Source organism: Panthera pardus, unplaced genomic scaffold, assembly GCF_024362965.1.
Source record: "Panthera pardus isolate Hobbes unplaced genomic scaffold, ASM2436296v1 HiC_scaffold_20, whole genome shotgun sequence".
Lineage (NCBI taxonomy): Eukaryota > Metazoa > Chordata > Mammalia > Carnivora > Felidae > Panthera > Panthera pardus.
Genome location: NW_026526766.1, coordinates 87,779,891 through 87,803,209, shown reverse-complemented (window position 1 = coordinate 87,803,209; position 23,319 = coordinate 87,779,891). Strand labels below are relative to the sequence as shown.

Genomic DNA, 23,319 nt, shown 5'->3' with positions numbered 1-23,319 from the left:
CTCTGCCAAGTCATCTGACCTCCCTGTTCTCAAGTATAAGAAATGACTCACGCTTCTCAGAACCGTCATCAGAGAAAGACGAGATTGTCCAAAGCACCCAATCAATGCACACCAGCTGTTATTACTACGGTCAGTGACGGCCTCTCTCCTTCTCTCTCCCTGTCGCGGCCTCCACGAGTTTTTATGTTGCAGATCTACACGGATGACGAGAGCAACGTCTGTATCAGAACTTTGCGAACACAGAGCTCATCAGGTGTCGTCATTCGGAACAACCGGCCACGCGGATCCTTTCTGAGTCATGAGACACAACCACGGGTGCAGAGGAACCTTCTGGCCCAAAGGTTCTTTGGCCGTCAGAGATGGGGAACCGGCGGCTGCCTACAAACCTGGGGGGCCAGGCTGCACGGCTCTCAACAAGCACGTGGCTCTGCTTCCCCGCTGTGACCCCAGGACAGGGGCCTCATCTCTGCCGGTGCCTAGAGGCGAGCAGGCATCACGGAGCCCTGTGCCGAATGCATAGGTCAGACACGCAAGAACATCAGCTTCGGGAGCGTGACGAGCCAAGCACAGCGGCCCTTTCCAGGGAGTGGGTCACGGCATCTCTCGAGAGGGTGGGGTCAACGACAGGACAACCCCCCGCCTCACAGTCTGTGAGCTGGACAGGTTCTGATGCTCTCTGGACCCAGGAAGGGACCGGGCGGCTTCGGAGCAGGAGACATCACGCAGAGACACGGCTCCACGTGGCAGGCACAGCTCAGAGGGGTCACGGGGCAGTGAAACCACTCGAAGTCCGTCAGACCGATACATGGCATGACACGTTTGTCCAAACCCACGGGATGCACACCACCAGGAGAGAACCCTGAGGTAAGTGACAGACTCTGGGTGACGACGACACGTCAGGCTGAAGTTCATCGACTATCACAAACGTACCTACCGCTCTAGAGGGGGATGCTGGTAACCCAGGAGGCTACGTGTGGGGGGCAAGGAGCACATAGGAAACCTCTGGAAGCTGAAGAAACTAGGGGAACTCTAGAAAACAACGAGGCACCTATGTGCCCAGACCAACGAGAATTTCCCAGTGAGTAAAATAAATTCAGGCAACTCAGTCTGTCCAAGGACTCTCGTCCCCACCCCCCTCCACCAGCCAGCAAATCCTCTCACCTACAAATGGTAACTCGGTGGCCCTACACGTGGCATATCTAGAGTCGGTCCAGCTGGAGCTAAAGGCAAATAAATGATTTTACGGGGGAAGGGAAAATTTCCACCCTTTCCCACCCTTCATTCCTGCCACCATGTTGCTGCTGTGACCGAGCCTCAAAGCCATCCAGTCGTCCCCAGAGTTGGGACTTTTCTCAGACAAGAGTCCTTCAGACTCACGGGTTGGCTGTACTTCTGGCAAAGTCAGGACAAGGCGGGCCGCCAAGACGCAGACCTCGGGGGAACCGGGGGGTTCCCGCGGAGGCGGTCAGTGAGTGTACATGCGGCCCCCGGACAAAGGAAACCGGCTCACTTGGCCACGTGACCCAGCGTCACTTCCCGTCGGCCAGGGAGGCAGGGCACGGCTCTCCCCGGCGACAGGCGCGCGCGCGCACGGCTGCTCCTCAAGGGACCGGCTGTCTCTGGTTGGGACGGACGGGGGGAGTGGCTGCAGGCCCAGGGGAACCAGAGGCTTTCCACACCCAGCACGGCCTTTCCAAACGCCGGAGGTCTGACAAGAAACAGCCTCGTGTCTCCCAGAGCTGCTCGAGGTGACAGCAGCCGCGTGGGGCTACGGCCCTGGCTGCAGAGAGAGCGCAGCCCGTTCGCGGGACCCGAGTGGGGCTCGGGCTGCGGCCTGGGACACACACCTGCCCCCTGTCTTTCCCTCATCAGATGCAGCTTTCTGGCTGGTGAACCAGCCGAGAAAACCCTTGCTCTGTCGTGCGGGCCGGAGGAAGGCGGGGCTGCTGGGGTAAGCGGGGGCGGGGGGAGGAGACACGACATCGGGTCCCCGAGAAGTGGCCACTCACTCCAGGTGGGCTGAGAAGAGGTAGGTGCTGAGGTCAACCGCCATATTCTGCCGGTGGTGACCGGGTGGCCGGCTGTGCCGCTGAGGCCCTTAAGGGATGCAGGGGGCGCAAGCCTGGGTGATGGGGGGCAGACGGCCAGAGGCACGTGGCCGGGGCCGGGGACTGGGGAGTGGTCAGTGGGGAGACGGCCGAGGCGACCCTGGGCTCGGGTGCGCCCACCCGCCGAGAAGAGGGCAAAGGCCCCAAGGCCGGAGGAATCGGGGTGTGTGCCGGCACAGGGGGAACGAGAGCAGGTGACGGGAGGCGGGCGGAAGCAGGTCAAGACAGTGGATGGCAGTGACGCCGGCGGGCCTCCGTGTCCTGTCGCACAGCAAACCGCTGGGAAGCAAGAAGGACATCTGGTGCCCAGGTGCGGCAGGCGAGACTGGCCGGCCCCCGCCGACTGGGGCTCAGACGCTGCGGCAGGAGAAAGGAGGCGCCCGAAAGCCCCGCACGCAGGGACGGGAGGTGAGGCTCCGGCCACCTCGGGGCTCCGCGGGCACCTCCCTGCGGGTCCCACTTTGAGCGCAAATGCCGAAGGGGGGACGACGGCAGAAAAGCCACCAGGTGACCGGCCCCCGGAGCAGCACCCGCAGCACAGCCGGCAGAGCTCGGCGACGCGGTGCACGGCGAGGAGAGGCCCCTCCGAGCTCAGGTCAGGCAACGGGCCGCAGTGACTTCCAGCCCCAACAGCAGCTCTGGGAAGGCAGGCTCAGCCTCCGGGGCCGCTGCGCGCCCGTAACCTTTCACTTCCCAAACGGGGACAGTGAGGTCGGGAGAGGGCGGGCTCTGTCCTTCTCACCTCTGCTCGCTCTTTCTCTGCCTCACTAGCTCCTCGTCGCCCTTGCTCTGGGCTCCGGGCGCACCCCCCTGTGGCGGTGCGGTCTGCGCCCCGGCACACCGTTCCCGAGGGACACCGGGAGCTCCCTGGGGGCAGGGCTCCAAACCGCCTGCAGGGCTGACGGAGCCACCCGGAGCTGTCGTGGCCTCCGGTGCCTGCTCGGGGAAGCACTTCCTCGAGCCCAAGTGGCCACTCCTGACTCGGGGAGGCCACCGGCCTCAAGGCCCGAGTGACGGTGGCAGGTGTGGAGCCCAGCTGATGTGCTCCCTGCGGGATCGGGAGAGGCGTGGAGGACAGAGAGGAAAGTGGGGCAGGGATGTGCCTGAGAGAAGGAGCAGGGGAGTGTAACAGAGCTGGAGACAGCGGATGGTCCCACGGCCGCCTCCCACTTCCCTTCTACATCTCCTTTCCTAGCAGAACCCTATCTGCATTTGCAGCGGAACAGGCCTACTGGACACAAGCAAGATAAAAGAGGGAGCCCCGGGCACCGGCTGCCCCTTCTGCTGCACCAGACCGCGATCCTGGGCCTAAGTGGCCCCCGGACACATCCGTTTCTGGAACCCAACTGTAAAGTACAACCCAACTGAAAACTCTTTTCTGGACTCGAAACGTGGGGAGGACTGGTCGAGAAACAATTCTACTAGTCTCGAATTCCCATTTCCACTTTTGTTACATACCCACTTGAGTGGGAAAAGGTTGGCCGCAACCCTGAGGCCAGCATTCTGCAATGGGAACCCCAGAGAGGCAGCTTCCCGGCCCTGGAACCCACACCAAATGTTTCTTCCGTTCTGACTTCTCAAGACAGCAGAAAATAATTCAGATCTTCAAGGACATGCAAAGCACAGGGGGCTGTGGCCAAGTCTGAACGCCGAAAACCACACGCACGCCATTCTTTCTAACCTGAGTTTTTTAGGATAAATTCTCTTATCAAAATGGGCAAGGCTCTGGTTAGCCCAGTGAGAGGTGTGCACAGAAGTAAAAGGACAAAAAGACAGAAAGTCGGCTACTTCTCACTGCACCCTCACTCTGCAGGCTCAGCGGGAGAAGCCGGACGAGGCCTGAGCCGGAGGAAGGGTGGGAGCACTCGACCCCGGGAGGAGCACGGCCTGTCCTGGGCTCAACCGTCAAGACTCACCTCCCAGATGTACCGCACTTCAGAGAAAGGAAGCGAAAACAGGAAGAAAAGAAACTACCCGGAATCGCAAGGCAATAAGGTCGGTGAGTGGCCCAGGGCAGAGTTCGTGTGCCACCAGGGGGGAAGACTCGTCAGGAGGATTGGTTTCGGGTGTGTGAGGGCCTAGGGAGTAGTCCCTCCCACCAAGAGGAAGCGATATCTGTTCTGTGGTGAGGATCAGAGCAAGCTCCTTTCTTGAGGAAACACCCTCCGAGGGGGATGGCAGAGAGCTCCTGACCTTCTAGAAAACACAGTGGCTCTGCTCGCCTCTGGCTTCGGTTGTTTCTGGAAGACTCAAGAGGTGCCGTTCAGAACAGCAGCTCCAAGCAGAAGAGGGAGCGGGCAGCCTGGGGCGCGGCGGTGTCCCCGAGAAGCTGCCATCGGCCCTCACACCCAGCTGCGGGTGAGTGCGGACGGCAGGCTGTCACGGCAGCGTCCCTCCACCTCGGGCCCGTTCCGCTCTGTCACATCGTGTTAAGCCCACGGGGCTTTCTCTCCGGCAGAACTTTCTCTCAGCCAAAGGGAAGCCCCAGGACAATTTCTCTGCTGACTTAAAGGCACTTGGCCTCACTCGGCTCCCCGACTTCCTTTCCAGGGGCACCACCCTCAACGAAACCTCCCTCTGTGGTCTGACTCTCTGGCTGGTACATACTTGGCTTTTCGGCCACCGAAGAGCAGCCCCCTTCACGACGACAGGACGGCTCACGCTTGGCCGGCCACAGAAGACGGCGCCATCAGAGTGGTCCTCCCTCAGAACGCCAGCGGCAGCTGAGGCAACCAACGGACAACCCTCGACATCCCGACTTTCCCAAAGCCGCCAGGATAAAGGCCACACCCTCTCCAGGCTCCACCTGACTCGTGCCCCCTGTCCCCACTACCCTGCCCCGACTTGAACACACACAGACCCCTCTGCCAAAACGGTCACCACCGCCATCACGTGTTGCCACAGAGGAACAAAACCTAAAACAAAATTAAAAAAACATCCGCCATGTGGGGCGCCCTGGGTGGCTGAATCGGTTAAGCAGCCGACTTCGGCTCAGGTCATGATCTCGCGGTACGTGAGTTCGAGCCCCACGTCGGGCTCTGGGCTGACAGCTCAGAGCCTGGAGCCTGTTTCAGATTCTGTGTCTCCCTCTCTCTCTGACCCCTCCCCCGTTCATGCTCTGTCTCTCTCTGTCTCAAAAATAAATAAAACATTAAAAAAAAAAAAATTAAAAAAACGTCCACCATGTGGGGCACCTGGGTGGCTCGGTCGGTTAAACGTCCGACTTAGGCTCAGGTCACGGTCTCGCGGTTCGTGGGTTCGGGCCCCGCGTCGGGCTCTGTGCTGACGGCTCGGAGCCCGGAGCCCGCTTCCGATTCTGTGTCTCCCTCTCACTTTGTCCCTCCCTGCTTGCATGTGCGGTTTCTCTCTCTCTCTTTCAAAATTTTTTTTGCCACGAATCAAAAATACCTTCACAGTGCATCCTTGCTTCCGATGCAATGGCTGATGGAAAGGATATGGGGGGACATCAAATGACCCAGCCATTCAGCTTCTAGCTGTGGCCCCCGGGGAAGCCCTGCCGTGAGGGGAACGGATGAATCCACCACGGCCTGCTGGTCACGCAGCCGCTCACGGGACTTTCATCTGGGCCCCTTCGGCCAAGTTATTTGCTCAGATTCTGCTCTTCCTAGAACGTCCGATGGTCCTACCGTTTTCCCCTCTGCTATCTGTAAAAAGGTATTTCTTCTTCCACAGAGAGCTGTTGTCTGGGGCCCGTCTGGGATCTGCCTTCCGGTCACTGTTCCCGCAGAGGGGGGCTGAGCACACACAGCGGTCCTACGCTGCCTGACGGCCCAGCAGGGCCCAGCACGGGCAGAGGCTCAGCCTTTGAACCGGGACAAGTCGAAAGGCCACCTGTCTGGCTGGAGGGAGCACCCCTGAAACTCGGCCTCAGGCTAATCATCAAACACCTCAAGGGACCTGGCCCATCACAGCTCGTCGGTCAACAAGCAAGGAGTGGGAGAGCCCGGGGCTTAGGCGTCCACGTCCTTCTGCTAAATACAGAGGCACCGTCTCTGGGGCCACACGACGCACGGAGAAGCTGCCCCAGGTCACACCGCACTGCTCTGCGCTACGTCGGGTCCCCAGGCAAAGGAGGAGGCGCGAGAAAGGAGATGTCTTACACTGATTCCATTTCCAGGTCGTCCTCCTGAGAGAGCTGCAGGTAGGGGTTGTCTGAGGCCGGACGGAATTTACATCCCGTTAGGACAAAGAACACCAGCGTGGCCGTTTCGTCCAGGAGCTGCAAATCAAAACCCACCCCCACAAAGGGATCAGCACGCTGCTCTTCGGAAGGCCGTGGAACTAGAAACGAACCAGCCCAGCCCCCCCACGACCCCCGGCTCGCCGGCCGCTCAAACGCCAGGGCAGGGTCTCCCCGGAAGGTGTGCCGCGCCCCAGCTAGGAGCACGCTGCCCCGAGAGGACACGTACGACGCCCTGCTTCAACCTGCTGTCACAGGTATCTTTTCAGAGCCCCTCACATCCCTGCGCTTCCTACAGCGCCCTTTGGCACCGAGTGGCTCTAGGAAGTCTCCACGTCACCGAGTCGTGCACCCACCTGGTACAGCCACTTCCACTGGAACGGAACGGCCAGTTTGAGGAGAAACGCAATGATCCTGGTGAAGTATATGTAACATACGATCTAGGAGGAGAAAAAAGAAATAAGCAATCAAATCAACACAGAAATCACGGCACTTCTTCCAGCAACTGGCTTTCGCCAAGGAACCACAGAGGAGAAACAGAATTACCCGAGCACAACCGTTTGAGGCTAATGAATAAACGTGGCAGAGGGGCGCCTGGGTGGCTCAGTCGCTTAAGCGTCCGACTCTTGATTTCGGCTCGGGTCACGATCTCACGGCTCGTGAGACTGAGTCCGGGATCGGGCTCTGCCCCGGCAGCAGAAAGCCTGCTCGGGATCCTCTGTCTCCCCCTCTCTGGGCCCCTCCTCCGCTCACTCGCTCTCACAATAAATCAATGAGCATTAAAAAAAAAAAAACCAAAACCAAAACCAAGAAACACGTGGGCAGAGATGGCTTCTCATCGCCAGGTGCCCACCCAACGCTGGGGGGACAAAACATTTGGTGTGGCTGCTCTGAACTCCCCAGTCACCCTTCCCTCGCCTTTTCTACACACACACCCCATTGATCTCCATCCCCGAAGGTTTTTTATTCCCAGGCTCTGAGGAATGTTTCTGAGGAGTAATGGCAACGCTGCTTTAGCCTCCTGAGCAGACGCTGTGAGCGCCTGAGGCCCACGCGGAGAGGAAGTACCAACGACACTAAGTAACACTAAGTACTCTAGTGATGGAGAGCGAGGCAAGGATTCACCGAGATGGCCACTGGGACCTCGCCCGGGGTGGCTGCGCTTGCAGGGAAGGAAAGGTCCAACCACAGGTGGAAGACGACTCAGAAACTTTCTTTTCCGAGTCAGGAAGCGAACACCGGGCGAGCTTACGCCTCGTATATTCCAAGAAATTGTTATCCTAAGAAGTTACAGCAACTCCCGCCTGTGGCGTCCGCTCACAGGGACTTCTCACGTCCAGATTGTAGGCGTGATCTCGTTTTTGTAAACGGATAAAACGAGCAAGCCAAAGGACGGCCGTGTATGGCATATGCCTGAAGAGCAGCTAGAGAAATGACCACCAAACTGGGACCAGTCATGACCTACGGGGAGGGGAGGGGAGGGAGAGAAGGTCAGGGTCAGAAAGGGCTTTTGCTCTGTCTCTATAGTCCCTGCATTGTAGGAAAACATCAAGCATGTGTTACTTCTCTGAGTATTTAAAGCCAAATTTAAAACTAACATTTTTTTTTAATTTTTTTTTTTAATGTTTATTTATTATTGAGAGACAGAGAGACACAGAGCGTGAGCAGGGGAGGGTTGGGGGGGGGGGGGGGGAGACAGAATCCGAAGTAGGCTCCAGGCTCTGAGCCGTCAGCACAGAGCCCGATGCGGGGCTCGAACTCACAAACTGCGAGATCATGACCTGAGCCGAAGTCAGTCGCCCAACCGACTGAGCCACCCAGGCGCCCCGAAAACTAACATTTAAAAAGAAGTGACTCAGCTGTTCAATTTCTCTTCTCAAAAGACACAGTTCGGTTGGATAAAATGAAACCCACACGGCTCCAGGTAGCACTTCTTGGGCTTTTGCCAATTCTTGGGAAGTCTGTTTGCTCTACTCCTTGTCCTGGGCTTATTTACAGATCTAGGATTTTTTTTTTTTTTTTTTTTTTTTTTTTACTCACCAAGACGTAATAGTGTCTGAAAAGTTTCAGCTTTGCTAAGTTAATAGCAGCTAGGGAGAAGAAAGAACAAAATGAAAGGCACGTTAACTTCTTTTCTCATCTTTCAAAGCAAGTGACATTTAAGTGCCCTCTGTCAAGAGGCCAAATCCAATGCAGGTGAGTGCTGCCGGGGGCACATCTACATTTCTGCAGCCGCAACAGCCTGGGAGGCTCTCCCCCCGGTCCCCAGGGAGGATCAGGGAGTTGTGGGAGCAGCAGGCTGGGGTCCCCAGCTCCGGCAGTCTGCTGGTGTACATCTCCCCAGTCTGGGTTCAGCAGCTTTGAACTCGCCAAGCTGGGGGTGTGCGGACACCACAGAAATCGGCAGACACTACAGATCGGCCCCTACCCCCCAAAGCCGTTGCTAAACATTTCGGCTCTGCCACCGTGGTCGACACGGCTGCACTCCCCACTAGGGACCAGGGCCTGTCTCGGGTGGGTCCCCGCACCTCCCACTAGCTGAGGGTATAAATTCCATGAACCCACGGGCGCATCTTGCAAATTTCACTTGTAACAAGCCCTTTAAATACAACCCTGCTGGCCGTGTCCTACCTTTGGATCGCTCAAGGTCAGGGAGCCAGGACAGCTAACTTCCTGCCACCGCCCACGGCCATGAAATATTGATGACCGCAGAGGGCAGCCTGGCTCCCTCCCTGATTAGCAAGCCTTTCATTCATCATAGACCTTCCTGCAGGAGGCAAATTAATTTGGCTTAATAGCATTCAATTACTGGTTCCGTTTAACAATGGCACCGTGGGTGGAGGAGGCTCCCCTTCCCCTCCCCCCTCCTCTGGCTCATGATTAGTGGGGGGCAGTCAAGCTTAGGGTTCCAACAGAAATCCCTGGAATGCTAACCTTCAACACGATTACCAACGAACAGTATCTGCGAGAACCTCCTGGGAGGAACCGAATGCCTCCCTCACGGGAGCATCAGAAAATCTTTACAGAAAATCTAACCCCACGTTAGATTTGAGCGGCCATGACATCCACGTCTCGAGCTGGAACGGACTCACGTACGCACGCAACCTTTAAAGAAGCTACATTAAAGCAGGCTGATCAGCAAAAGCTTTCTTATCTAGCAACCTATCTGGCAGTCTTGTTTTTAAAATCAAATCTTACCCACTCTGCCATTCACTCTGTCTCTGGGCCAGGCCGAGTCGGGGCGGCTGTGGCCTTTGTCCCCAGGGCGGCTGCTGTCCCTCAGGGAAAGAGAGGCCCCGAGCCTCTCGCAGCACAGAGGAGCTCCACACTCGATGCGAGGCGCGTCGAGGGCAGCGAGTGTGATGCGAGCCTGTGACGCAAGCAGGTGCCCCTGCCCGGCTAGAGGCTGGCAGAGTTTCGCTGAGGACCAAGCGTTAGGACTAAGAAGTGTCAGAAGGCTAAACCACCACGAATTTAAAGCCTCGCACGTCTGTGTGAACGAGGATTGCTTCTGTATTTCTTTTTCACGTGGGCAAGGGGATGGCCGCCCTCCCAAACCAGCCAACTAGTTCTGGAATATGAATGCTCGATTCTCCTTGGGAATCACTGAGAAAGGACAGTATTAACAAGGAGACCACTTAAGTAAGAACGCTTGCAAAGTGTCTTGCGAATTTCCTTGGCTGAAAGAAATCCTACAAATGAAACTCCTGCCTTCACTTCGGCAAGAACCGTCGGCCAGATGGACAGAAGCATCAAGATTTGAGTCCTAGATTCCAAGGGGCCACGACAGGCCATGGCTGTGGAGGCCCCGCCCAAGGAAGGGCTCCCAACTTAGACCAGGGGCACGAGGGCGAGAGAGAGGGTTCCCACAGGAGCTGGTGTCGCAGCAGAGGTCTGAGCGGGGCTTGGGAGGGAGCAAGAGCGGAGAAGCCAGCGGGCAGAGTGCTCGGGAAGAACAGATACGACGGCTCAGGGGGGAGAGCACCACGCGGGGAGGAGGAAGCAGGCCGCACTGTGGAGAGGCTGGGGGCCGGGGGCCGGGCCGTGGGGAGAGCCGAAAAGAGACACCACCGGCTCTCCTCCCTGGCGGTGGCGAGGGCCTCGGGGAGCCCCCGAAGGGTCTGGAGCAGCGGCTGCCTCGGTCACATCCACATTCGAGAACAACTTCTCTGGAGAAAGGATGTTAAGAACCAAGAAAGAGAGCCCAACTGAGGCCCAAACCCTCGAGTTGGTGGAGGTCTCCCTGAGAGGGGGGAGGCAGATCCCGCCTGGGAGGGACAAGGGAAGTCTGACGACCCCTCCCTCCCAGCAGGGTGAAGAGTCTGGGGTCGGGTGAGAGGCAGCACAGGGGGAAGGACGCTGCAGGGCGAGGACCCTCGTGTGAGAAGGGCGCGGAAGACGCCGCTCTAACGTCCCCCCTGCCGCCTAAGACACCCTGGGCCGAGGCCGGCCACGAGGTGCTTCAGAGATGAGCCCGTGCCCAGGCACTGTCCCACAGCAGGACACTCGCTAGGACGGACAAACAGACCTGGGGACAAGCGGCGATAGGGAATGCAGCCACAGAGAGCGAAGCTCGAGGCTGTTTGCAAAACCCACGGTCACGACGGACACCACTGCCAGTCACACGGGAGACATTTGGTGACAAGTCTGCCGGCCCCCCCCCCGTGCGTGCTCTAGTCACAGCCGAGGCGGCGAAGGCAGGGAGACAGAAGCGAGGGCAGTGCAGCTCTGAACGTCTGGGTTCAAATCCCAACTGTGCTGCGTCCTGGCTGTGTGACCTCAGAGGAGCCTCCTAGCCTCTCTGGGCCTCCATTTCTTTTTGCCCCCCTTTTTTTTTTCCTTTTGGCGCAAAAAGGTGGCTTTATCACAGCACGGGGGCAGGACCCGTGGGCTGAAAAGAGCTGCCAGGCCTCAGTTTCCTCGTCTGTAAAACGGGGATAACCACACCTACTCCTAGGGTTGTCGGCAGAACTGACGAGGCAGCCGTCGGAAAGCAAAGAGCAGCCGGCAAGCACTCAATGTCTGAGGTCCCAGGATTAGGATGACGGAGTATCCACCCGATACCAAGCGGGCCATCGGCGGGGTTGCGGCGGCTGCCAGGAGCCCGGGCCCCGGTGGGTACAAGTGGACCGAGCGGGGAGGGGCCGGCCCCGGACGGCGAAACCTCACCAGCAATTGCGCAACGAGCAGAGAGGCACAGGTCACAGCCCCGACTCCCAAGTCGCCTCCTGCTCTGCTCCAAACGAGCTGTCCCCTGGAGCGGAGCAGGCTGCTGAGCCTACCGCTCAGCGGCCGCAGCAGGCCGGGCTCCCCGGGAGTTGGGGCTCCTCAAGCCCGGGCTGGCCATTTCCGGCCCCACCGCGACAAACGGCAGAGACGGTCAGAGAGCGAGCCCGGCGGGAGGAAAAAAGCCTCGGACGGGAGTCCAGGGCCCTGCGTTCCGGCCCCTGCACCTCCGTGGCCCGTCCCTCCGTTCCCGGGCCCCGGTCTGCTCACGGGCAGGAGGAGGTCTTCGTGGCAGGGGTTCTCGCCGGGGCGAGCATCGGAATCACCCTGAGGGCTTCTCCCGGTGCCCAGGCCCGGCCGCCCCTATTACGGAACAGGGCTTGGCCGGAAGGACTCCGAAGGACCTCCCGGGGACGGAGGACCAGGGACCCGATGCTGGCAACTACTTTCTACCGATGAGACTGGAACAGGTGCCAGGAGACAGGAAGCACCCAGCTGTCTGAAACGCTCACCAAGGCAGCCACCTCTGTGACCAGGAACGAGAGCAAATGTGCCCGGCTCGAGGAGGTGCGGTCCCTTCCCTAGACTCTTACCTCGCCTCTGTACACCCAAGAGGAACTAAGAGGCCGGCAAGGAGACAGACGGTCCCCTTCCTTCCCAGGGGACTCCCCTGGGGGGTCGTGGAACCGTAACACTGGTCGTCACCATCGACCGAGAGGGAATCACAGACACACCAGGCACCTCTCACGCTTCGCCGGGTGCAAACCTCACGACGGCCTCCACGAAGGAAGAGCTGCCGTTACCACTGCCTCACAGAGGAAAAGCCTCGGGGCCTGGAGAAGTCCAGCAAATTACCGAGGTCACCCAGCTCGTAGGTGAAGAGGCCAGGACTCCCAACCCAGTCTACTTTTCTCGAGGGACCGTGCTCTCCGTGCCCACGCTCTGCACCGAGAGAAAGGCAATTCACAGCTTTGGGATCCCCTGGCAGCCCACGGCTCAAAATGCTCGGCAATGCTCAGGAAACGCAGCAGTCCATCTCGAGAACTTAATGCCAGAGGATTTATGAGACACACAGACGCAAAGGCCCATGACAGTCTCTTAAAGGGTGAAAAATTTCCCAAACGACCCTTCCCTGGGTATAAGGAGAGCCGTGAGGCTTAAAACCATCCCCGCCTGCCCCACGCCCTTTTCTCCTGCTTCCTCCCTGGCGTGCTTCGGTGGGGGGGGGGGGGGGGGGGGGGGGGGGGGATTCTGAGTCGAACATAAAAATTAAAGAAATAAGGATGATGGCGAAGGCTGGATGGTGTCGGCGTCGCTCTGACTCACCCTCGAGCTCAGCATTTCCACAGTCTGCCTCAGCTCCGAGCCCAAGTCCCTCTGCAGGGGAGGGCACAGCAGCGGCCCCCATCTTCGTGGTCGCTCCCAGGCCCGAAAGCCAGGCTGCACGTTGAGCCGGGCCCACACTGGTCTGAAAGCATCCATCTGGGGGAGAGAGCGGCTCCCCAGGCGCCCCGTGGCCTGCCCTAAGAGGAGATCCCACGAATCCGTCTCAGACGGTATCGGGAGCAAGTATGGGGACGGCCCTGATAAGACAAGAACGCTGCAGACGAGGACACCCTGATTTTCAAACTGTTGAGGGTCACGTGAGAAGTGGTACAGGACATGCTTCCAATATGCATTTAAAACCGTGATCCAGGAGTGGGCGAAGCTCACCAGACTGCACGGTTAAGGGCTCTGCGTCCTACTGGAAGCAAACGTTATCGTACGGCAACAGCAAAAAGAAAGAAGCAGAAACAGCCCAACGGACTGGCCGACCACCACGGCGCTCTAGGGGAAGGCTAACAACTCTAAGATTTCTGCTGTCCCATCTGCTGAGCCTCTGCTTTTGCCCGTGGGCTCTAGAACCACATCAGAGGCCCTGTGGGGGCGGGGGGGTGGGGCGCTGAAGACCCGCACTGATCTGACTCCCCTCCCGTCTCTCGGCCAGCCTGCAGCCTGCGCGATACCGGGAGCCTCGCTAGTCTGACGTCACGGCTGAGGCTGGGCCTGGCCAAGGAGCACACCGCCCCCGGCTGTCCCCAGCTGCCCACGGCACAGACTCGCGGCCGGCAATGAGCTGGGCGAGGAAGAAGGCCCGACGTCCCACTGCTTGGTCACAGGCTTTATGCCACAGCCTGGTCAACAGCAGACAACACCTTCTCCCTAAGGGACCCGGGTCTCCCTAAATACCGCAGTCATCAGCCAGGAAGACGTGGTTTCCACTGCTGTCTCAGGACTCACGGAGGTCAAATGCAAGCCAAGGCCACGAGGCAGGAGAACCACGTCCAGAAGCAGAGAGGGCACACCAACTGAGATCGCAAACCAGGCCTGCTGGGCGGCCAAGGGCCTCCCCAGACAGCAAGGTGCCGAATGTTTTAAAGGCTTAATTTTAAAAAACGGCATGTGTCCACAATGTGGCTGTTTCTCAGGCCGGGGCGTATAGAGGCCTCATTGCTTTTGGTTATAGACTCTACTAACTCGGGGTGGTGACAAAGGTTGATTCTTTTGAAATGTTGAGCTGAAGCTGTGATGTTGATGCCATTAAAGGGGTGATCTGGGGTGATCTGTGAGGGGAAAGTAATGAAGAGAGGGAATCTGGTGATTAAAAGAAATAAAGAATCATTGCATTAAGCCAGTCTAATCAGATCCTTTTTCTCTCTCTTTATTTCTTCATAATAGTCTATTTAGGTGTGGTTTTAGCCTTTCTAGGGTCACAGACAGCTTTGAGAATTTGCTGAAGGCCATGAACCCTCTCCCCGGGTAAATGCACACAGGCACAAAATCTCACCAAGTTTCTGGCGACCACACACCCCCTCCTGTGACGCACTCACAAATGCCCCGTGAAAAACATGCCAATTAGATGGCTGGCCACACACATACGTGACCTAAGGTGGCCCTGAGTGCAGGACAGAATGCCACCCTACCTCGTGCCCTAGGAGATGCGCAAGCCTCCCTCCCTCTCTCCCTCCCCCTCTCCTTCTCTTTTTGGTTTCTGGAGTAGAATTTAGTGATTCATCACTTACATATACCACCCAGCGCTCATCCATCCCAACAAGTAGCCTCCTTAATCCCCATCACCCATTTAGCCCATCCCCCTATGCACCTTCCCTCCGGCAATCCCCCGTTTGTTCTCTATAGTCAAGAGTCTCTTACGGCTTGCCTCCCTCTCTGTTTTTATCTGATTTTATTTCACTCCTGAGATGCATGAGCTCTCTAAGCCCCTGCACCACACCAGCCAGAGAGAGAGCGTTCTCCGCCTGCCAGCAAGGCGCCTTCCTGGAGCAGAAGACTTGCTTACGGTACACTCTTGCCACAGCTTCAGGGACAGGAGACGATTACGAGCTTACGCTCTAGCTACATACCCAGGGACAAAGGGAAGGATGAAACTTCGGGCGTCTCATTTTTTCTGCCTCTCCACTCTTATCATCTTGAAAGAGTGCTCCGGACGGGGGGTAATCCCCATGCCGTCCTCAACAGCAGTGCAGACAACAGCACAGTGTAATTCCAGGGGAGCTCCTTGCTTCCCAGGCTGCACCCGGTCCTAGAGCCATCCCCGCATGCTGGGGAAGGGAGATCACAGTGCAGCTGGGAAGTTCCCCTTTCTCCCGACCTCCTTCCTCAGCCTAGGGCTTCTGACTTAGGGTCCCCAGGTCTAACCTAATAGTAATCCTCACTGCCTGGAGCATCAGTGGGCCGCAGGGCACCTTGGTTTCTGCTTGGAAAACGTAAATAAAGATCGGACGCACCTGAAGTTATAACCAGGAACCGGGTCAAAGCAGTCAGGGAAGACAGTGCTCGTAAACATCAGCCCAGGCCGAAACGTCTAACCCAAAGCCCTGCTGGTGAACTGAGGGTGATTGATGTTAAAAGCCATCTTGTTAGAGAAAAGCACAGATTCCCATCAGAGTAATAAGGTAAAAAAGATCACAGTGGATAATGATGCAAAAGCTACTGCCCCAAGCAACAAAGAACACCGTTCTGGACACAAAGACGGAGTTCGGTAAATACTTAAAAACAGTAATTTCTTAGACCTCTGCGAGCTCTATAGCTCTCACAGCACCCAGTAAAGAGTGAGCAGTCAGTGTATCAACGTCATCGTATTACACCTAGGATTTTTAAAAATGGTGTCTCTTCAATGTCCCCAACAGCCAGGAGATGGCCAACTTTTCCTGCAGAGGGCTGGAGAGCACCCTCGTGGGCCAGATGATCTCTGCCCCAACCACTCAACCCTGCCAGTGAAGCACAGGGAGCGGCCACGGGCGATGCTTCCACAAGTGGGCACGGGGCATTCCAATAAAACTTTATTTACAAAAACAGGCGAGGGGAATTCTTCTTCCTTTCTCATCAATGGGTTTTTCATTAGGTCTGTTTACATGAACACACCCAACAAAACTTTTTTTTTTTTTTTTTTGGCACGAGAGGCCCAGAACGAAGAATCTGGCCAAGCCTGAAATAAACTCTGTAGGCACAGGAAAAAAGAACCAGGCAGACTTTTCGGTCGTGACTGTCGTGACGAGAGATTCAACAAGCCTCATCTCTAACACACGGTTCTCAAACTTTTGACCTCAGGGTTCCTTCACGCTTTTAAAAATTACTGAGGACCTCAAAGAACGTTTTTTTTGGTAACGTCTGTCATTATTCACCAAATTAGAAAATGAAACAAATTTCGAAGTATTTCATAATCGATGCAAAATTGAAAGAAGGAATTCAGTACGTGTTCATGTTAAATATCTTTTTAATAAAAAATAACTCACTCAAAAACAATTTACGAGGAGCATGGAACCGTGTTCTGTTTTTGTAAATCTCTTTAGGGTCTGGCTTAATGGAACACAGCTGGACTCTGGTATTTGCTTCTGCAGTCGATGTGCTGTCCAAGAGCTGTTTTGGTTGAAGGGTGTGAAGAAAATACGGCCTTGTGCAGACGCGGGCCTTTCCAGATAACTGTGAATAGTCTTGGATTCCACATGAAAACTTGACAAGTAGTAGCTTCTTTTTTTAAAAAAGAATTTTTTTAAACCTTTATTTATTTTTGAGACAGAAAGAGACAGAGCACGAACGGGGGAGGGTCAGAGAGAGAGGGAGACACAGAATCCGAAGCAGGCTCCAGGCTCTGAGCTGTCAGCACAGAGCCCGACGCGGGGCTCGAACTCACGGACCGCGAGATCATGACCTGAGCCGAAGTCGGCCGCTTCACCGACTGAGCCACCCAGGCGCCGCAGGGAGAGAACCTCTCTTAAGCAGGCTCCGCACTCCTGTGGAGCCCAATGTGGGTCTTGATCCCATGACCCTGGGATCATGACCTGAGCCAAAATCAAGAGTTGGATGCTCAACCGACTGAACCAAGGCGTCCCTAAGGGTTGAGGTTTAATAACACCAGTCGTTTTTACTATTTCATCGAGGCCGCTCTTAAGTGGAACGAGCCTCTCCCACCCCCTGCGAGCAGCACTGATGCCGAGAGCAACGGCCACTAACACAGTCCTGTGCTACCGCCTTGAGTCGCGCTAAGGCACCAGCTGTCTCACCCACCGTCCCTCCTGTACCATCAAGTGCAAACATCAACAGCAAAAAAGGATGACCGCGTCCGGTGATGAAAACTGTTTTGACCCTGAGGGCCCTCTTGAGGACGGCTGCCCTGAAAAACACTTCCCACGGCCACAGCAACTTCCCGAGCATGGCAGCAGCTCAGGATGAAGCCATTCCTCTACAAGCCCTACAGCTAGCCCATCACCATTTGTTTAAAGGCCTCTGAAGCTCACATAAAAGCCCAGAGGCCTCAGAACCCTTCCTCTGAATCTTCCTTAGAAACCTGGAGTGGGGGGGGGGGGGGGGTGTGCGCGGATAAGAGCAGTAGCAGCAGAGACTGTTAATTCAGTGAACAACATCTACCCCCAGGCCAGTCCCCTAAGGGAAGGACGCTGGAGAAAGAAGGAAGCAGGTCCAGGCTCAAGGGCAGTGACAGCCAGTCAATGTTGGCAGGCAGAACACAGTAGAATCCGAGCTCGGGCGTCTGCGTGCGACTCAATTAAGCTTCCTCTCGGGGAGCGCAGCAGCGCGGCAGAGGCTCTAAATGACACGGGAGTGGAGAGAAGCACCAGCGTGTGACAGAGGGACAAAGACACAGCTGAAGGCCAGCGGGCGACTGCATCCTTAACGCTTCCCCCCCGGTTCAGTCAGGAGGACTCCAGAGACGAAGAAGTAACCACCACCCAAACAAGCACTCCGAAAGCCACCCACCGGCCCACACGCAGCGCTCCCTCCGCCGAAGTCGGCCCGAACTGCACTTACTCGGACAGTCTTACGCCCAAGTCACTGTCAAGGTTGTGTGTTGAGTCAATGGCCTAACAAGCCTATAAACAGGACCCGGAGCCTCAGCCTCCATCCAGCAAAAATGCTTCCAAATCTAGCAGGAGACATTACTGCCCGTGGCCTTCACTTTGCCAGCTGCCTCTGGGACGGGCTAGATCTCAGAAGGGCAGACTGAGGAGCACGGGGGGTCACTCAGAGCACCCGGGAAGCTGCGGTCGGGCGGTGGCCCGTGTCCCCACTCCAGCCTCTGCCCAGCTCTGACCTGGCCTGCTCTGCAGTCACACCTGGGTGGCGTGCCAGGGAGGGGTGGGGGGGATGCTGTTCCTGAGAGTTCTCTGCAGGGGGGACTTGACCGTGGGAACGTGGCCGCCCTGACTCCAGAACTGTTACAGGTGTAACCATTTCTCAAAGTACCGAATGAAATACACAATTGCAGATTAGCTAAAAAGCAGCCACCGCCTACAGATCAACTCCGGGAAAGAATGCGGATCAAGGCACCCCCCCATCTAACCTACTCTGTCCCCCCTCAAAGGGTTTGTGATGTTTGCTGATGAGAAATGGGTGCTTTCTCAACAGTCTGCCATCCCAAGAAGGAGAGCCCTGGTGTGCTCATGGGACCGCTCTCTGCTGAAGAGGTCCCATGCTGTCACCTGGTGGAAAAAACAAGAAACTGCGTGTGAACCAGGCGATGACAAGAGCATTCCAGTTCGATGGTTTCCCTTTACTACAGATGCTTGCTTGGGGACAATTCCAACCCCATCTTGGGCGTCACCTGCTGTGCTATCCACCCCAGGCAAAATACCTGATGAAGAGCTCGGGGAATAAACGGTCACAGATGCAATTCATTACCACGGTTACCCCCAAACTGGGGGTAAGAGCTGGGCGCAGAAGGCAGAGAGGCAGTTGGAGGGATCAGGATGATGCAGGATGATGGGGGGGGGGGGGGGGGAAGGGAGCTGGTGAGGAAGGGCCAGAGGAACCCACAAGGGGAAAAGGCGAGACTAGGAAGAAAAGTATTAACAAAACTCATCAACCGAAAGACATCACCCTTGGAATTTTTACATATTTCAGCCAAGGAGTAAGAAAAACAAATTCAGAAATACTGAAATGCATCAAGATGAAAAAGTAGAATGTCTCATCTCAGTGTGTAAAAAAAAATTCTGAGTACTGCCCACAACCTGATGTGGGGTACGAACCCACAACCCTGGGATCAGGAGTCGCTTCCCCGCAGACCAAGCCAGCCAGGTGCCCTCAATGTGTTAAAAAGAAGAGAACGACCAATTTGCTGTTATAAAAAAAATAACAAAGCCACCTTTTGCTATGACAGGCACAGAAAAAGGAGAAAAAGACAAGGCTATCCCCAAAGAACAGTTATTCCCAGAAGGTGAGTTTTCATTTTCTACTTTGGGTTTTTCCGTCTACGGCGGGCGCTTTAGGAAGATTCTAGTTTGTGTTTTGTTCTCTGTAATTTCCCTTTCCCCCACTCCAAGAAGGCAGAGCGCTCTCTGAGCTCCTTGGCTCAGGGCAAGGGCGCTGCAGTCAGGCTGAAAGCGACACATTTAGGCAAAGTTCAAGCTGAAACTCACTAGCAAGAATCTGTCCCAGAGGGAGAAGGGAACCCAGTTCCTCTGAAGAAAAAAGGGGAGAAAATCAGAGCTATTTCCCGGGCCTAGAAAGAAAACACGAGCTGGCATGTTCTGCGAGTGGAGCCTGCACCCACCGAGAGGCCGGGCGGGCTGGGGAGGCTGGACTCCGCACTGACTGGGGCTCCCAGCCGAGGCAGGACCCCCACACGCCAGGCCGCCCAGAGCCAGAGCGCTACGCGGGCCGGATGGCGGGGGTCTCCCCAGCAACCACTGTGGGCCCAAACTGCAGGAGCCACAGATGCCCCGGGGGGCGTGCTCCACAGAAGAACCCGGGATCTCTCTGGACCCGGGGGTGAAGCCCTGAAATCGGGTCTAGTTCAACTTAAAGAAAATAACACAGTATTAATTTTATGGCAAGTATGAAATAAGATTTGTACCTATCACTCGATTTCCAATTTTCCTGAGATGCATCCACGTTATTTTTATAATAAAAGAAACACAGATCGGCGACAAAACTTTACGGACGCCACCAAAGGAATGATCTGCCTTCAAGAACACGATTTCCCAGACCCGGAGGCAGCTCAGAGCAGAGCAAGCACTGCTCCGTGGTCCCCGTGGCCTGAGGTTCCCCCTTTATGCCACAGCGGCCTGTGGCCGGGTACTATTCACATACGCGCAGAACCACACAAAACATTTTCTTTGTGGCTTCTTTTCTTAGGAGGCTCGGTTGGAAAAGCGAGGAGCTACAGAAGGCTCTGATGGCACAGCCGTTTAAAAGCCAGAGAGCTTCAGAGCTTCTCTCTGGCATCAGCCTCCTTTTAAATTAATACCGACACGTCTATTTTGAAAGCGTGTTAAATCAGCAGGAAGGGGTGCTTTACACAGAGCCATCCCCAATCCATCATACCTCCTGTTCTCACAGCGAAGTGCTATCCGGTCCTTCCCAGACAAGATTTTCTCTTCCTGACTCAGTTCGGAGAAGGTGAAAACCACGTTCACACGTGGAAACGCAATGAATCATCTCAGCAAGCAGCAATCGCCCCCACGCCTCCTTACACAACTGACCTCCGCAACGTTCACCACCTGCCTCTCCAGCAAACAACCCCCCCCCCCCAACGGCTGCTCTCATAAAGCCCCCGGGGCTCCCCCAGACTCCTCCCCAAGAGACAGCGGCCCCTCCGCCTCCCGGGAGCGCCCGGGCAGGGGCTTCAGGGAAGGCCCAGCAGCACAAAGGGGCACAAGGAAACTTGCCTTTTCCATCTGTGGCTGACGCTTCTTGTAAATGCCTGATTGACCTAAAAATGAACATTTGGAGAACAAAAGGTTAGCTCACACCAATCTGCACTCTTCTGTGTTTCCAACACTAGTAACTCAAGACCCTGAATTCCTCAGTCATAAGCTGACGGGCTGGACTAGATGGTTTCGGAGCACTCTCCCGAATCAACGTGACCTCTACACCCGGCACCTGGCCGCGTACGGTACTCGAGCCCGAGCGTTAAGGACGCCCTCTAATGGCTGAGGAAGGTCTGCCAGGGGCCTGGGTGTGAGGAGAAAAAGCAAAATGCGATCATTTCGACGCTCTTGACCTCTCTCTCCACCTAAAATCTCTCACTTCCCCAACTACCCCCACTCCCTGACACCGCCCTGGAGCGCACCTGCTGCCCACAGAACACGGACCCCCGCACACGGAGGCCGGAGGCTGATTTCTCAGGTCTAGGTCTAGGAGCCTGTGAGCACATGGCTTCCTGCAAACTCAGTATTTCACTGTCTGGAATTCTGCTGCCAAGTGGCAGCCTCCAGGGAGCCTCTTCTCTTGCTGCGATGTGCCAGGTAACTAATTACCATCATCGCTGTTCGGACGGGAACACGAACATTATTAAAGGCGCTACGGGAAGGTCTGTCTTCAAAGGATGAGGACGGCCTGGGGGGAGAGGCGGGCGGTGGGGGCTCACAGATGGGGCCACCCACCCTCCACCTGACCCCGGTTGAGGGCTTTCTGCGCCCGCCCCCTCACCTGCGCACCTGGGAGATCTGAATGGCACACCACTCAAAAGTGAGCCAGCACAAAGCCAGCTCCCAAGTCATCGGTGCCGCTCCTGAAGCTACCTCTAGTGCTCGACGCTTTTCGTTTTACGGCAACTTTCAGAAGATGCACTCTCGAGAGTATCGCCGTGTGACATCTGCCCCTTCGCGCCACAACGAAGGAGGCGAGGGAAATGACTACCCGCAGCCCTATCGCTCCCCTGCGTCTTCCCCAAACCTCCAGGTCCTTTCTTTCTGCTGAAGGCGGCAGACGAAGAGGAGGGCTTGCACTCTGTTCCGGACAGAAAGACGCTTCTTTCTACCCGAAGACGGTGCTGGTCATCCCGCTACGGATGCCTGGGCTACCTGGTCCCGGGCACGACGCAGGGAGGTGGGGGAGATCGGGGAGACCCCCCCCCATCTTCTGGAAGCTGCCGGCTACACTGATGTATGCACAATGTGTCACGTACGATGGAATAAGGGTCAAGAGTGAGTCTGACCGGCTGGAATGAGGATGACCCTCCGCTGGTACCATATTCTAAGTAATCGGAGTGACAGAATAAGCTGATAAGCCCCAGGATCTTGAAAAATAGGAGTTTACTGCAGCGTGGACCACTTTACCTTTAACACAACACAGGTAAGTCCACTTTTTAAGACTTTATTCCAAAAGGAGTAACCGCTTTCAAACAGCCACGGACCTAGATCACTGTAAGGGTGTTTAATTTTTGCTAGCCTTTTTTCCTCTCCTTGCTTCCTACTGAACCGGTAATTTCCTTCACGTGGCATTAAGATTTAATGAGGATATCTTCTCTCAACAGCCACTGGCACTAACATTTCTTCACACATGATCAAAGCACAACATGTGCGTCTGAAGCCCGCCATTCTGAAGACCTCTGACATGAGAACACGTTGGGAACTCTCGCTGGTTTACGTTAACGCACTTCCTCACCTTCCGCCTACCTGGCAAGAAAGCTGTTTACAGGATTTCTTCAACTCTCCTCCCTCCAAATTCGTGCTGCCATTATGTCGCCCCTGAGTTCTCATTTCCAGACCCTTCTCTATGATCCAAGCTGTGCTAAAAGCCAAGGTGCCAGATCAGCCGTATCGGATTCCACGGAGGGACGAGATCAACACCCGAACTCCAGGCTCCTGCTCCTGGAGGCAGATTCAGGTCCGCCTGAGGACCCAGGAAGCTCATTTGTTAAACCGATGCCCCGTGTGATTCGGACCGGTTTGGGAACGGCTGATCCGGGGGTCTGGACTTGGCGGATGCACAGCCTCGGGGTGCACCGCGGCCCCCCCCTTCCTGCGGGTACTCACCACACCACGGGGAAGAGGATGGCCCCACAGCACAGCAGGTCTACCAGAAACAGAGAATCCTTCCACAGGCCATACTCCGTCGTGCCCTCCTCGGTGGACTCTATGATGATGTAGGCCACGTTTGCCAGAACCTACGGACACGAGAAGTCGCTGAGGCCCTAAGGCAAGGGCAGGCCTCCACAACAGCGGCCCCAAGGGGGGTGGGCACTCGGGCTGGCGGGCCCCCAACCACGGCCACCGCATTCCCTCCAGGGCCACATGCTTTTCAGAACACTCCACCCTCCCATCCAGGAGCGGTGTCTGTGCCCTCCTCCTGAGCGTGCGACTGCCCTGAGCGACAGTCAGGCGCGAGTGAGGCCGTGGGATTTCCGAGGTAGGTCGCACAAAGGACGCCGCCTCTGGCTGGGCCTCTCGGGGGAAGTCTGTCTCTGGCAACCCGGAGGCTGGCAACGTGGAGAGACCAGGCAGAGGAAAAAAGGCGGAGGAGCCCCTGCTGTTCTCGCCCCGCCTC

At 56.4% G+C, this 23,319-nt stretch overlaps 1 protein-coding gene across 2 annotated transcripts in view; it reads right to left on the bottom strand.

Moving 5' to 3' along the window:
- The window catches only part of GPR107 (G protein-coupled receptor 107), a 69,069-nt gene that overhangs the window by 5,339 nt on the left and 40,411 nt on the right, over positions 1–23,319 (bottom strand). The window contains exons 13-18 of one of the 2 annotated variants that reach the window (XM_053908427.1): positions 22,809–22,939; positions 20,718–20,761; positions 18,499–18,530; positions 8,350–8,439; positions 6,666–6,749; positions 6,230–6,348 (exon numbers count right to left, since the gene is read on the bottom strand). In XM_053908427.1, coding sequence (XP_053764402.1) covers positions 6,230–6,348; positions 6,666–6,749; positions 8,350–8,439; positions 18,499–18,530; positions 20,718–20,761; positions 22,809–22,939 — 500 coding nt within the window. The remainder of the gene's footprint in view (positions 1–6,229; positions 6,349–6,665; positions 6,750–8,349; positions 8,440–18,498; positions 18,531–20,717; positions 20,762–22,808; positions 22,940–23,319) is intronic. The other variant, XM_019420801.2, reaches the window with a different exon arrangement.